The sequence below is a fragment of the Sinocyclocheilus anshuiensis genome, unplaced genomic scaffold (assembly GCF_001515605.1).
Source record: "Sinocyclocheilus anshuiensis isolate Anshui unplaced genomic scaffold, SAMN03320099.WGS_v1.1 scaffold823, whole genome shotgun sequence".
Classification (NCBI taxonomy): Eukaryota; Metazoa; Chordata; class Actinopteri; order Cypriniformes; family Cyprinidae; genus Sinocyclocheilus; species Sinocyclocheilus anshuiensis.
Genome location: NW_015546078.1, coordinates 627,399 through 643,448, shown reverse-complemented (window position 1 = coordinate 643,448; position 16,050 = coordinate 627,399). Strand labels below are relative to the sequence as shown.

Sequence of the window (16,050 nt, the reverse complement as noted above, 5' to 3'; positions counted from 1 at the left end):
AAAAAAAAAGAGCTGTGCACCACCAAATCAGCTGTCCTGTCAGTCTAATCAAAGGAGTATAGCGCAAGCGCTCTAAATCTTTGGTTTTTGCTGTTAAGTAAACTGTCATATTAGCAGAAACCTTAAAAAATACAGCTCCGAGTAACCCGCGACAGACACCAAAAGTTTCTCCTCCATCATTGCAGTCTCCGGACTTTCTAAGCAATGGTATAACTTTCGTCATCACAACGGAAGGCCCGCCTCTGCGTTCATTCAATTGGACAATGGGAAAAAACGCAAATGATGTCGGGTGTTTTTCTGCTCAGTTGCTTTTTTTTTTTCAACTTCAGGCGCTCAGAGCGCTCCTGCAAAAACGCGAGGCGCACAGGGAGCATAAACAGCGCGCAGAACGCTCACTACCAACCGAAAACTATTTAAAAAAGGCGCCTCACTGCAAAAAACACGTTCTGTGTGATCGGGGCCTTAGTCTTCACCATAGCACCAGATAATTAATACTTAAAGACCTGACTGATAGGACGATGGCGAATGATTTGCAGATACTGAGCACCACTGACAAATATCTAATCTTGTTAAATATGTGGTAGTGGCAGTAGCCTACCTCCCAGTACTGCCGCTACGTAGTAGAGTCCGTGTGATCGCGAATCTCGAAAGTGAAAGTAAAATGAGAGCGAGCATTCGAAAGCGGTTTCAATGCCCTGCAAATTAGTAGCGGCTCCCTGATGCCCGCAGTTTATATACAGCATAATTACCCAACGATATAATTGCGAGAGAAAGTATTGAAATATTTTATCATCCCATCTCGTAGGCTATTTATTCCCTTTAGGGGTTCTGTAGTACACTTAATTTCCTTTCTGAACACGAATTGGGATGCGGAGGATTGCGGGGGGGATCACAATGCCGGCTCAACATCGTGATGTTGGCGATGGCATCGTATATCGGCCCAACCCTAACTCTTGCATCCATCTACAACATATTATAACATGAAAACCAAATAAATAGAGTCATAATTCATTAACAGTAGATCATAAGCTTGGCATAAATGTGCGACAAAAAACTCTGAGCCAGTAGAAAGTTGTATGACCTTAAAACATGACAAAACTGAATTTAAAACGTGTCACGACTTTAAGGGCATGCAGGGAACATTATTTTGGCCAATACTCTTGACTTTAAAACTTAGTAAGTTTCTCAGCAGACATCTTATAGTATACTTAATGTCTTATTATATAAATGAATAATGAAAATGTTTGAAGTTCGAATGAAGTTTGACCGTTTCCTTACCGCTGTTCCCACAGTCTGCACAGGAGATGAGCTCTTCGGGTTTCTTGTCGCGGTTCTGTTCCTTGGTCCCCAAACAGAAACTACAAATGGGTATGGGCTCTGCCACAGGCTGAGAGAGAAAAACAGAGATAAAGAGCAAATAAGACAGAGTTATTGGCTAAATAGATCCAAATAATATGGTGAAACAGAGGTCGGAATATTGTGTAATTGAGGACAGTTTGGATGAATTAATTGCCCTTTATGAACTGTATTAAGGTCTGCTTCATTCAATTCCGAGCTGAGGACACTACTAATATCTCTTCACAGATTTAGCAAAGCCTGAAGAAAATAGACTGATTTTTACATTCTGGTTCAGGAAGAAAAAATAAGAAAAAATCAGCATGCATTACCAGTCAAAAGATTTTTTAATGTTTTTGAACATGTTTGTCTCGCACGCACAACAAGGCTATATTTATTTGCACAAAAACACAGTAAAATAAGTCATATTGTGAAATATTACAGCTTACAGTCAAATAACTGTTTTCTATTAATACAATTTAAAATTTAATGCATTGCTGTGATCAAAGCTGAATTTTCAACATCATTTACTCCAGTCTTCAGTGTCACATGATCCTTCAGAAATCATTCTAATATGCTGATTTAATGATCAATCAATTATTTTTTTTCAAATGATCAATTATCAGATATTTTTAATCGAATAAATACAGGCTTGAGTATAATCATCATTCAAAAATGTTCAAACTTTTGACCGGTAGTGCATAAATGTTACAAATTATGCTCAAAGGTAATTTACACCCAAAACACTAAATTCCTTCAGAAAAAAAACACAAATTTTACAACAAAAAGTGGTATCACTCAATGGGAGTTTTAAGGCATTTTTAAAGCTCCATGCTCTCACAAAGCATGATTTATAGCAAAATAAAAATAAAAAATGCTTCAGAGGATGCATCCAGTCGATAAGTGGGCATCAAAAAGCCCCCAAAAGATCTTACGGACACAAACCATAGTGGCTCAAAGTTTTGAGGACCAAAGGCTGCAGTGGGCATGATCACAGTGAATGTGTGGGGCTAGAGGTGGGTTTATTGTCAGGGTGTGGGCACAAAAGCATGTGTTGATGCTTATTCTAAGCCACACCATCTGCTTCTGGAGCACCATTAATCTTTCAGTGTGTCCAAGAGAGTCCCACCCACGACACAGTATGCATCATACACCACAAACAGTGCACAAACAAACACATGCATGTGAATGCAAGGAGACAGATGTGTGGAAAAGGTTCTGCTCAAGAGGAGCTGAATGTATATAGCTATACAGATGTTGTGCAACAGTGCAAACAAAGACTGCTACTACGGTTCTGAAGAAAGACGCAAGGATATTGTGTTCATATAGCGTTCTTGACTGGCTGCAGAAAGAATTAAGAAATGGCAGATTTAGGCTGGGAGAAAAAAGGTCAGTGCGCACATGAGGATGTTTCTAAGGTTTGGGTTGTGTGTGTGTGTGTGTGTATGTGTGTGTGTGTGTGAGAGAGAGAGAAAGCAGGTCCAGGCAGGGAGGAGAGAGGACAGTGTGATTTATTGGGTTCATTTTCCTCTGACTCAGGTCCACACACACATACATACTCAAGGGTGGGTCTCTAAGAAAGAAAACCAAACCCTTACACACACTTCTCCCAGCCAAAAGATCCAATCAGAACTAGGCTAAACAGAATACTGTTGTATACTTCAACCATTTAATGTCTCTTCTCTATTCATGTTGAGACAGAACTAAGACTTCACAAATCAGAGCTACAACAGGATATAGAAATCGTACTGCCTTTAGCATCTTATCTGATGAACAAAATCAAGCTAGAAAGATTTTGCAGTTTACAATCATGAACAAACAGATGGTTTACCCATGAAAACGCATGTCGCTCAAGTTCACAAAATAAAAATCTAATTCATTTTACTGCAGTACTCTGCCCTGGTTCAACATTGTTTTGATTCAACATCTGCTGTTATTGAATGAAAATCATTAGGGGGAAAAATATTATATTAAGATCTAACTGTTCAGTGTATAACTAACTGACAAACATAATACAATCTGCACAACAGGGTATCAAACTAACACTCACCACCAGCCAAATATAGGTATGTTTTGAGTAGTTGCCAGTAATTTTGCTAATCTACCAGCCACTAGTGCTGTGTGCAATACATCGATACGACGATGTATGGTCACAGAGATTTGACGATACGAGTATCGATACAGCTGGCCCTGTATCGATATTGTGGCACGTGTGCAGCAGTGAACCGCACTTAATTTGAATACAAGAACAACGTTTAAAATTGAGCAGAAAAGTGCGAGGTTTCTAAAAAAATTATGAATAGAGCATAATATATAGGCAATAACAAGGTTTAATCTGGCCGCAGAGGAACACAACTGGGTTGCCTGATATAAAGAGACGTAATCCCCGAAACAGAGCTTCCCACTTGCGCAATACGTAAATATCTGCTAAGTGTCTGACTGATATTAAGAGTGTACTTTCAGATATTTAAAAAGCTGTACCATTTTACAAACATTATATATGTTTGTAAAATGGCATAACTTTTTATATATATATATATATATATATATTAGTATTTCAGTCTGGCGAGTAAACAAAAAAATGTACTAGCCAATGGCGATTCAATTGCCAAGGTGTCCGTAGAGGGTTGTGTTCTGACAGGTGCGTACACCTGAACCATGCACATACTTAAAGGGATAGTTCACCCAAAAATGAAAATTAGCCCATTATTTACTCACGCTCAAGCCATCCTAGGCATATTTGACTTCCTTCTTTCAGATGAATCCAATCGAAGTTATATTAAAAATATAACGGAGCCATGTGAGGCACTTTTTATCATGTATGCATTCACTTTATTTCACTTCTTTTGGACTTATGAACTACAACACCTACTGACTGCATTTAAAAAGCCTGTCAAACAGCGCCTGATTACTGGACTAAGTTATCTTTTGCGTCTGATTGCACAAATATGGTAATAAACACACAAGGTTTACCAATAAACACAGTTGGTTATGTAAACAGTTGAGAGAAAAATTAATCCGTGCCTGTTTATTAGATGCAAGCAGGTCTTAAAGTGACAGTAGCCTAATAGCACTAAACATGCTGCCAATTGTCATTAAAGGGATAGTTCACCAAAAATTTTAAATTGTAATTTTTGTCATTTTTCATTTGTTGTTGTCCCAAACCTGTATTAATTTATTTCATGTTCTGAACACAAAAGAAGATATTTTAAAGAATGTGGGTAACCAAACAGTTGCTGGTCCCCATTGACTTTGATAGAAGGAAACAAAATACTATGGAAGTCATAGCTTTTATGTTCAACATAAAAGAAAGAAACAAACTCGTTCAGATTTAAAACAATTTGAGAGTGAATAAATAACAGAATTGTCATTTTAGGGTGAACTATCCCTTTAATGTTAATAAAACAACAAAACAAAGAGAAAAATCACTCACTGCTCTCGAGTGAAGAACTTCCGTACAGTTGCTTCAATAAGAATCAATGTATAATTTATACAGTGAAGTGTTAACAGTGTTTTATTTTTATATTTGTTCATTCCATTTCTTGAATGCTACTGCTAAATACCTGAAAAATAAATCACTGTTTGTTTTATTTGTATATTATAAATATTTGTAATGTGTATCTCTCTAATTTTTTTTGTAACAAAGGTAAAATAGTGATTTTTATCATTTCCCGGTCTGGCCTAAATATCTGCCAATCCTTTTTATTTTATATTCTGTTACCTTGTAAGGCTTTGTTTTTAAAATAGGGAAATTAATGTGGCTGTACTGCTCAGACAGCTTGCAAAATAGTAAAACCAAAATGACAAAGAATCGTGGTAAAACAGTGAATCGTGATTTTCCTGACAAAAATCGTGATATAATATTTTTGCCATATCGCCCACCGCTAATGGAAGCCAAAATGGCTTGGTCATCAACATTCTTCAAAATATATTTTTTCATGTTTCACAGAAGAAAGTTATACAGGTTTGGAACGACATGAAGGCAAGTAAATTATAACAGAATTTATTTTTGAGTCAACTGCCCTTTAAAAACATCTTTAGTAGGGATGCACCGAATGTTCGGCAACCGAAATTATTTGGCCAAAAATAGACCAAATTTATGCAATAGTAAAAAAAAGGCAAAATATATGGTGAAAAAAATGCGAAAAACTGTGTTCGGTATTCGGCCCAGTGTTTCATTTTGTTCGGCTTCGGCCAAGAATATTCATTTCGGTGCATCCCTAATCTTAATTTAAGGGGGTCTGAATACTTTCCGTACCCACTGTATGTAATGATAGACAGATCGAACAACAACAACAACAGTATGACAGACAGATAAATTCTTGGCAGATTCTGTATTTCCTCTATTTCTAAAAGCCCTTTCATGGCAACACAAACATTAAAACACCTTTCAGATCAGGTGCAACTGACAAAAAGCCTCCTGCTGACTTGAGAAGCAATGAGAAATGAAGCCCACTGGTTGGTTTATCAAGTCTCAGGGTGGCTTCTCAAACAGAAGTGGCAAACAAGCCAAAATCCATTGTACTACGCAGACCATTCCTGTTAGACTAACTAAAGTGAGGGATTCAAATTTGGAGGTCATGCTAGTGATACAAATAGCATGCAGCTGCAAATACATCTTACAGCAGGGAGTAATGAAGCAGAGAACATGTGTGCTAAATCACATTCAACCTTGTAGAGCTCAAATCCATCATAGGACATGACGACCATACCATTGCTAAGGTCATACAAGGGTCAGCGCAAAGTGGTACATAAACCAAGGTGCAAAAATTGTGAACTTGTGAAACATTTAACTATCCATATTACAAATACAAAAAACAAACAAATACAATACATACTTTTCATTTTAATACACAACATGGAGAAAGATACATAATATATTGAGAAAGCAATGTCAGCTCATAACCGTGCATTTTGGCTGATTAACAGAAAAGATCTAAAATCTACCAAAAGCCTTGTCAAAAAATTCTGATTTCAATTTTGCATGAATTGAGTAAATATTGTGATATTACAGATATTACATAATTTGCCAGACTGCATCAGCATTAACCATTAAAAATAGCTTTCATACCAATGAAATTTAACTATAGATCGAGAAACAAGGCTATCAAAGTCTGGTTTAGTTACAGGGTAGACAACCATTCTGATGCTCTAATGCCTCAGTGATCTTAGACGTATACAGAGGGATAATAGTATTGCTAATGGTTATCATTCAAGTCCTGTGAGCCTCTTTACATTCTAGTAGCGTTTCTGGTCAACTCGTGCCACAACAGAGCAGTCAGGACAAAAGGGCCAACACTGATTACCTTACCTACCTACCTTAACACTGGCACATAATCAATGTCCGGTGCTGTTTTGTATGCATGTCTCCTGTATTCTCTACAGCTTCACTTTGAAACAAGAATAAGGTGAAGTACACATTTATATGCACTGATGGGTTTGAGGGGTGCAAGTCATTTCAACAATGCTGTCCAGAGGATTGGAGGGAGTGTCCACCTTATTTTGCAAGTTATTTTCTGTGAATGTTTAAGACTCTGAAGACTTCTGCTATAAGTAAATAACTGCTATCTGCGTTACGAAAATAGTGTTCATAATTACGATAATAAAATATGATGGCAAATACTAGTTTGCGATATCAAGCAGCATAACAGACCATTTTAGTGCAGTTAAAATAACTGGAAGTGGGTGATGTGTGTAAAACATGGTGGATACAACAGCGATCTGAACTCGGCAGAATTCCAAGTTCTACACGTCGCCCTGCCATCGTGTTTTGTTTATTAAATATTTCTGGATAATCCGATTATGCTTTCAGGTTCCAATATGAGCGCAGTACACTCAGCTCCAATTTAAAACATTTAAACCAATTCAGCAGATTTTCCACAAAAATAAGTGAAAAACATCTACAGATTTGATGAAATGACAACCTTACAATGAAAACCTGAAGTGCAGACTGCTTTTTATTATATTTCTGGCAACTTAATTGACTAGAATAGTGGATAAACCACTTTCTAGGGATAATTAGGAAGAAAAATGTCCAGGTTTTGCCCTGATCACCATTACAGTGGTCCATACTCACATTATGCTGCCGACTATGAACTGAACGTCATCAGACGGCAAGTTCACATCTGAATTTTCACACGTCCCCAGAATGACCGCCCGAGGAACTTTCCTTCAACCCTGGAGCTTTCAGCTGTGAAAGGGCAACACGAGGCTCCCATCCTTCTTACTGCTGACTTTTACACAAAACCCTCTCATCAGGACCAGCCCACTTAATGTCCTATATACACACGCTCTCATAATAACCCCCCAAAAGCTATGTGACTTCCCATCTATACCTCCATGCCCCTTGTTTGACTCCAGCCCCCCCTCACTCCCCACAAATGCCCTGGCAATGACCCTCTATTAGAGGAAGAACGTGTGAGCAAGTCTGCGATCATGTTTAAATGGAGGAGTGTGTCATTCGTGTGTTGACTACACAAATCTCTCCTCCATATCGGGGTCACAGCCAGTGCTCACCCATTTGTTTTGCTCCCGTCCTCACTGCACTGAAGCAGAGCCCTCAATGATCGTATACAGGCTGCATGGGTAGAGTCAGCAATATACGGCTATAAACAGTCAAGCAGAAAACAGCACCACTGACAGCCGCCATATCAGACAAACACACCTGCTAGTGAAAAATCAAGTGCATTCTTCTAAAGCATAAAATCAAAGCTGCGTCACAAACAACTCAATGCCCTCAAATGACAATTCCTGCAGTAAAAGTATAACTTTGTGAGGAAAACATGTCCAAAGTGTTTTGTTTGCACTAAATTCGTTTTAGTTACCTGGATCCAGATAAAAACAAAAAACCCTACAGTGAAGGCTGCGTAAAAAGCAATGATGACACACGCTGCATGTGAATTGCAACACAATGTAAAAACTATCTGGTCTGAACATTAAATCAATTCAAACTACGATTACATATATTTTGTGGGACTATCACTTATCACTCAAAGCCAATTTTTAAACATTCTCATCTTATAATGTTCTCTCCGTATAATGCAGCTTCACTGCAGGCATGGCAGTACAGCAATCAAATTCTGTTCAAAAATATAATGACTATATGTGACCCTGAACCACAAAAGCAGTCTTAAGTCGCTGGGGTATATTTGTAGCAATAGCCAACAATACATTGTATGGGTCAAAATTATCCATTTTTATTTTATGCCAAAAATCATTAGGATATTAAGTAAAGATCATGTTCCATTAAGATATTTTGTAAATTTCCTACCGTAAATATATCAAAACTTAATTTTTGATTAGTAATATGCATTGCTAAGAACTTCATTTGGACAACTTTAAAGATGATTTTCTTCAGATGGTGTATAAATCTCAATTTCGAAAAATTGACCCTTATGACTGGTTTTGTGCTCCAGGGTCACATATAGTGACGTGACTATTTTTCTATTCTTTTAATGAACCTCACGGTTCCCAATCTTCTTGACCAATGAATTTCAATGACTTTTCCTTTCATGCTTCACTACTGGACAATGACTTTAAACATTTTGTAGAGATTGGACTCGTGAAGAGGAATATTTAGCCAATCGTGCGCCTTCACACTAGAGTTTACAGTACGTTAAATACAGGTGCGCTGCACATCCATTCAGATAAACTGAAAAACAGCACAGATCGCTTGGCGGAGAGTGAAACTCTGATGCGCTCAGTCAGAGAGTGTTCGGCGAGAGAAAATATATCTGAGCTAAACTTATACTTAGCCTCCAACTCACACTGGCGAGTAAAATCTGAGAATTTATTAGCAATTGGCTAATATTAGACATCATTTAGTCGCCCAGAGTAAGATTTAGTCATATATGCGAGTGATTTACTCGCAATGTAGAGGGTTGTAACATTTTACAGGTTTAATAGGCCAAAGTAAATGGCCTAGAAATGCCAATTTATGCCATGTATGGCAAAGGCTATAACACAGTTGCTGATAATACTCACACAGATGACAAAAACATCACAGTTGGGAAGAAAACACAGACCTCTGGAAAAGCAAACCAGCAGGAGGAAGACAGACAATCAAACTTTAAATTACGCACAACCGAAAGTGTTAAAATGCTCCATGTTATAAATATAAAACCGCATCAACAACTAGGCCCAACATTTCCACTAGTTTTTCCTGCAATGCTCCTGTGCATCCTAAAAAAAGACACTTGTCATCACAATAGTGATCTAATCTAAAACAAGCCACTGGCAAATTCTAAGCCTTTTCTTCTACTGCAGACGCCTAGAGTTGTCATGTGACTTCAGGCCACTTGTGGAAGCCTTGATTCCTGAGCCAGACACAACACACTTGGAGAACCTTGGTTGCACGTAACGACTTCAACATCTAGTTCCCGAATCAAACCACAGACATGAACAGCCAGAAACCGAGCTCAAATTTAGCATGGCATCATTCTGACAGCCAACACCCTGCAGTGCACATCATGGATGTGACCCATATCAGATATGATAGGAGGGGTGGGTGGGTGTGAATGCGTGTGTGTTTAGCCTCTGGGGAGCATAAGGCAGAGCTGCTATTTATCAGGTTACAAAAAAGTGGGTGTGTATTGTGCTGCTCTTTCCGCCTGTATGTCTGCAGTTCAGCCTCTCTCTCTCTCTCTCTTCATCCCTCGCTCCATCTTGTGCAGGATGGTATGGTATGTGTGGCTCTTTTCTTCCACCACTACACACTCTCTCTGTCTCTCCCCAACAACAGCGGCACATCTTGCAGCTGGCAGCCTCGGCGGCAGGGAGCAAAACTCACGTGACCGCTCATTCTTGACCATCTCTGCCATGTTTTTGTGAGTTTGTACGAAATGGCATGAGGCAATACCGTTTATATCGATATACAGTAGTTTGATACGAGCGCTTCTGAATAATAGCAGAGAACACGGTGTGAGCATGAGACATGCTTTATATTAAGGGCTTTAAAATTACTCGTAAGATATAGTTAACACTAGGGATGCATCGATCGGATACTCAGTAACTTTTATTTGTTCCCCACTAAATAATGTTTTTTCACTAAATGTTTAGTTTAATTTGTTTTTATAAAATGATTGTGCACCCATGATTTTACTAGAATAACTTTTGCTGCTGAATTATACACTAACCTAGTTTATAGTAGTATTTTTTGCCATAGATTGTGATTATATATTTTTTCATTTGTTATTTTTCATTAAAATGAAGTAGTCTATATTTAGCAGATTGTATTTAACACACACAAGAGTGATGATCACAGAAGTATAGAAATTCTACATTGATTTAAAAAAACTGCGCTGGTATCGGATCGGAATCTTGCAGATACTATCGGATCGGTTCTGAAAAAATGGTACCGTTGCATCCCTAGTTAACACGTAGGCTATAGTTTAAAGCGGCTCGGGATGTCAGATGCTCTGACAGACTCATGTGCCACTGACAGAGACGCTGCTGGTTCGGTTTAATGCATTTGAGATGTGCTGTTTTCCTCAGTGCATAACTTACATTTCACAGGTATATTCTCCATCTGTACATTTTAGAAAGTCATGGAAATATTTCCATTTTGCTGTCAGAAGTGCATGAGCCTTCTTCATGCGATTCTCTGCTAAACTTCACAGACTTAAGGGAACAAGCAGCGCAGTGCGCATGCGCGCCAAACAGACAGAGCTCAATAGAATAAGAACACAATAATTCTGTCATATGTAGAATTTTAAACTTATGATAAGTGTATTTTATGATGGCAGACAGCAGTAATGGGGTAATCGAAATATAATGCAATTAATCTGTGCTCTTGAGATTTTTTTACTTTAATTTTTAGTTTAGTGAATTGAACTTCTGCTTTAAAAAGCATTATTTTTGTTTTTAGATTGTAATGTTAGAATGTTATGTGATTTTAACCCCTTCTTTGCACATAATGGACAGCATAGTTTTCATTGCCTTTTATATTAACATTGTTTTATTGGACAACATTTGGCAGGATGTTTAAATAAGTAAATAAATAAATATTTTTAATCCAAATAGAAAATGTAGAAAATACCAAGATATATATATATCATATATCGCATATATCGCCCAGCCCTACATTTCAGACTGTCAACTGTAGTACTCTGAGACTCAGAACATGAAACCTTGTAAATCTATAGACGCAAACAGCGATGATGTTTTTTGGTGGCAGAAAATGACAGTTTTCAAGTAGCAGTCTATGGAAGCCATGGAATACAAGAATAAGAAAAGGTAAATTTGAGTTTATATTTCGAAATTCTGATTTTATTCTCACAATTCCGAGATTATATCTCAAAATTCTGATAAAGAAAAACAATTCGTCATTCTCTCTTTTCCCCTTGGCTCAGAATCATGAGTTTATAATCCCACACTTCTGGCTTTTTTTCCTCAGAATTGACAAACTCGCTACTGTTGAGTTAAACGGAGTTATAAAGTCCGAACTAGGAGACAAACTTGCATTTGTGAGAAAAAGTCAGATTTGTAAGAAAATAGGTAAATGTTATGTAAAATGTTTATAGTAATAGGTTTAAAATAGTATTCCATGCTGTAACTGTAGGGCTAATACAATATGTGACCCTGGAGCACAAAACCAGTCTTAAGTGTAAATTTTTCAAAATTGAGATTTATACATCATCTGAAAGCTGAATAAATAAGCTTTCCATTGATGTATGGTTTGTTAGGATCGGACAATATTTGAAAATCTGGAATCTGAGGGTGCAAAAAAATCTAAATATTGAGAAAATCTCCTTTAAAGTTGTCCAAATGAAGTTCTTAGCAATGCATATCATTAATCAAAAATTAAGTTTTGATATATTTACGGTAGGAAATTTACTAAATATCTTCATGGAACATGATCTTTACTTAATATCCTAATGATTTTTGTCATAAAAGAAAAATCTATAATTTTGACCCATACAATGTATTGTTGGCTATTGCTACAAATATACCCCAGCGACTTAAGACTGCTTTTGTGGTTCAGGGACACATATGTCCCCTATGAACTGCATATGTGAATATTATGTAGACTTATTGTTTAAATCAAATTTATGCTTTAAAAGTAGAGTAACCATAGCAGTTTTCATCCATAGTCTGTCCGTTTAAACGTCTGCGTTTAGCTTCAAGTGGCGTCTTTGATGACAGTATTCTACAAAAAATGATTTTCATTCCAATTCTGACATCCAAAGGCACAAAAAATATTTTGTTTTCTTATTCCACGGATTTTACCCGTTTCCCTCCACTTGTTCCCAGTGTTTTTCTGCCACCACAATGCACGCGCAGCTGCAAGTGACGTAACGGTGACGTCTACACCAAATCGGTCTATATTAGGAAGTCATCTGAACATGTTAAGGCCTAAAAGTCAATTTCAGAAATTTAACATGCACTTTGACTTGCTTTCAATTATTTCTGGACGTCTTAGCGAGTCTCAGAAAGCTGTTTGCTTACTCAAATCATGTCACAGCTGAGAGCCGCTATTCGAAACAGAAGTGAAAATGTAAATACTGGTCATCAGACAGGGAAACCGAAAATGTGCTTTGCACAAAACTTCCACCAAACAATGGAAACAGCTTCATCGACTCACCCGATCTTGTTCATGAGGCAGCAGACGAACCGGAGGCAGAGAATCCAGAGAAACGCAGCCCGTCCCGTCGTTATGAGAACTCCTGCTTACCAACCGGAAGAGCGGCCCTTGTTTTACCACCCGTCCGCGAGAAGCGGCCCGCTTCAGAGACAGTCGGAGATGCTGGTGGAAAAGGCCCGGCCCCATAGAGCCGCTGCCAGACAGATAACCTGCAACATCTGCCTGGCACTTCAGAAAGCGTTCGATGCTCTTCAGGGATGATCCGCCGGGTTCGTGAAGCCCCTCTAGAGAGCGCTTGATGAGCTTGTTCCAGTCCAAACCAGGTTTTTTACTCGAGCTGGAGGTGCTGGAACTGCCTCCCGCCCGAGGTTTTGTGAACCCCAAGCGTCCAGGGTTATCGGGGTCCTTGTAGGAGTTGAGCCCCTTATTGGACACCTTGAGTACGGAGCCATCTTTAACGCTGAGCTCAAGGTGCTCCAGGACCGTCTTGCGGTCAAGCCCATGGGACATTGACACAGCATTGCAGATACGCTCTTCGGACGGGCGCTGCTTTTGCTTTTTTACCTTCTTGATGGCTTCCAAGATCCAGGTGGTGTACAACGGGTTGGCCAGCTTCACCATGGCTGCTGTAACACTGCTGGGCCAAGGCCCAACACACTCTCACAACCGTTAGGAAGCACCCAGTGGCCTCAGCCCTGGCGCTGCCTCGTCGTTGTCCTCCTCCTCCTCTCTCTTCGTCCAGGAGGCTATGCTTTGTCCCGGGGAGGTGTAGTAAGTCTCTCTGTGCCTGAGCAGGAGTTGTTAGAGAGGGAGCCGATCACCATAGCATAGGCTCCCAAAATCCCCCCGCCCCCCCCACCCTAGAACAGATCCCTCTAACCCAGTGACCCTTCCTTCTGAAGGGCTGCCACACCAAAGCAAAGAATGCAACAGACAGCAACTACTCCAAGAGAAAGTAGAGTTGCAAGAGCCTTGGGTGTCGTCTTATCCGCCCGTCTCAAAGCAGTCAGTCTGGTAGAATCCTCGATCCTGACGGTTAGTGTTATCCGTTTAGATGGAGCATCTTTGTAAAGAATTGTAGCAGCACTTTTGTAGTAAGGAAATGCAAGTGTGAAAGTACTGCCTGTCTTGAACCTCCTAGCGCAGCTGGAACAAGCGGTCCAGAACAGATCCCTTACTCCAGAAAGCAACGCAGGCTGACCATCATCCTACAGAGTAGTATTCTTCAGAAGCTCCTGCAACCTGCACGAAAAACATGAAAGGATCAGACTCTGGAAAACACACAGAACACATTGCAACAACAACATTTTTGAACACTCATCTATATTAATCATCTAGCCCATAGAAATGGCAGTTCTACAGAAACACACAGGCCTCGCTAAAGAAGGGCAACGAATCTACGTGCATCTACTGCACAGTGACAGCGAACTACAACTCCACACTACACTTCAAAAATTATATTAGGAGTCTTTTACTACGCGCTTAATTCTTATTGTACTGCAAAACACTTTTACTGGTATTGAGGTGGGATACGGTTAAGGTTAGGTACAGGTTACGTGGGATTGTTAGGTTTAAAGGTGGGTCAACTGTAGCTGTAGATATAATTTCAGAAATTAATTCAAGTACAATATTAAAACATTGCATGTTCACTATACATGCATCAACTGATGCACAGTTGATTTGACGCTCTGCATTCAAATACAGTTTAAACAAGTTAAAGCCATTATCAGCAGCAACACATTTTATTTTACTCTCCTTGTATTTGTGTAATTTGATATTATTACTATAGCAAACTTGAAACCAAACATAAGCCTAACACCGTAGTTAATTAATATAAATCAGTACATGTGTAATTACACTGTAACAAGAACACTAAAATAAAGTGCAACCCAATAAACCAAACGTGCAACAGAGTAAAAACACTAAAATACACTATTTCCAGTGAAGGCACACAAAAGGGTTATATCAGAAATACGTCTAAAGCTCACAGTGCCTGAAACAAAGTGATATGAATGGGATGAAACCGAATCAGTGGTTCTTTTATGTACACAACAATCTAAATGCAACTAAAGTTCAGCGATTTCACAACACTGTGACAAGTGGCCACCTGTAAATTATCTTTAAATTAGGTGCTAATCACATGTCAAGCTCCAGAAAGGAAAGCACGAAATGTCAACACATGGCTAATAGTAAACAACACAGCAACGGGGCTTTAACGTTGAAAACAAATGTAAACAGTATTAGACACAGCAGCTTAATAGTGGCTAAACACGAGAAAACATACTTTAGTGTCGATTATTTAAGCATATTTTTCCATTCCAAACGATGTAAACTTTTGAGTAACGTTAGCGAAGCTAGTGCACTAGGCGGATGTTGTTAGCTTCAAAACACAACAAGCAACGTGCAGCTGAGAATAAGGACAACGTTCCCTCCAACGAGATTTCACACCATAACGGTGAAAGTAAACGGCTTTTTCTGGACCTTTCCATTCTTATTGTCCGTTAAGAAACCCCGCGTCCTAACGGAGCACGGTTAGCGCGTGCCTCAGCCGTTAAAAAAAGATCGTTAAGATTCCTTCCTTCCCTCGCTTTGCCTCGAAGAAGCGCTTGATAAAAATAAAAAAAACCCTCACGCTTCTCCACTTCCTTCCCCGCTTACTGTAAACCAAGTCTGCGGTGGCGGAGGAGACGAGGCCCGTGAGGGGAGGAGACGAGGCCCGTGAGGGGAGGAGACGAGGCCCGTGAGGGAAGTAGCTAGGCCTCGGTTAACGTTAGCTTCTCCCCACCCTCCCCCTTCATCTCCGCGTAACATTCCCCCGCTTTCCCTTCTCCCGCTTCTTCCCTGAAAGACAGAACCGGACTCGCTAACCGAGAGCACTTAAATCGCTACACGTGGTACTCACCGGGATTTTGGATCGAGTGGACGCGGGGAAGGTGCCAGAACGCGTTCGAAACACAGACAACAACAAGCCCAAAAATGCAGCCACAGAGCAGTGGCTCCAGAGCCGACGCCATCTTTGAGTGAAACAGGAGCTGTGCGCGGGGGGAGGGGGGACCGTCGGCGCTTAGGGAGCGTCTGCAAAGTGCGAATCCGATGGGATAAGAAAGGGACTGCAGCGGGAGGAGAGAAGAAAG

The 16,050-nt window shown here is 39.5% G+C and overlaps 1 protein-coding gene across 1 annotated transcript in view; it reads right to left on the bottom strand.

The window, feature by feature from the left end:
* The window catches only part of LOC107699914 (histone acetyltransferase KAT6A-like), a 44,172-nt gene extending 28,241 nt beyond the window's left edge, over positions 1–15,931 (bottom strand). The window contains exons 1-3 of the mRNA XM_016501360.1: positions 15,819–15,931; positions 12,917–14,158; positions 1,279–1,387 (exon numbers count right to left, since the gene is read on the bottom strand). Coding sequence (XP_016356846.1) covers positions 1,279–1,387; positions 12,917–13,537 — 730 coding nt within the window. The 5' untranslated portion in view covers positions 13,538–14,158; positions 15,819–15,931. The remainder of the gene's footprint in view (positions 1–1,278; positions 1,388–12,916; positions 14,159–15,818) is intronic.
* Between the last annotated feature and the right edge of the window lie 119 nt (positions 15,932–16,050).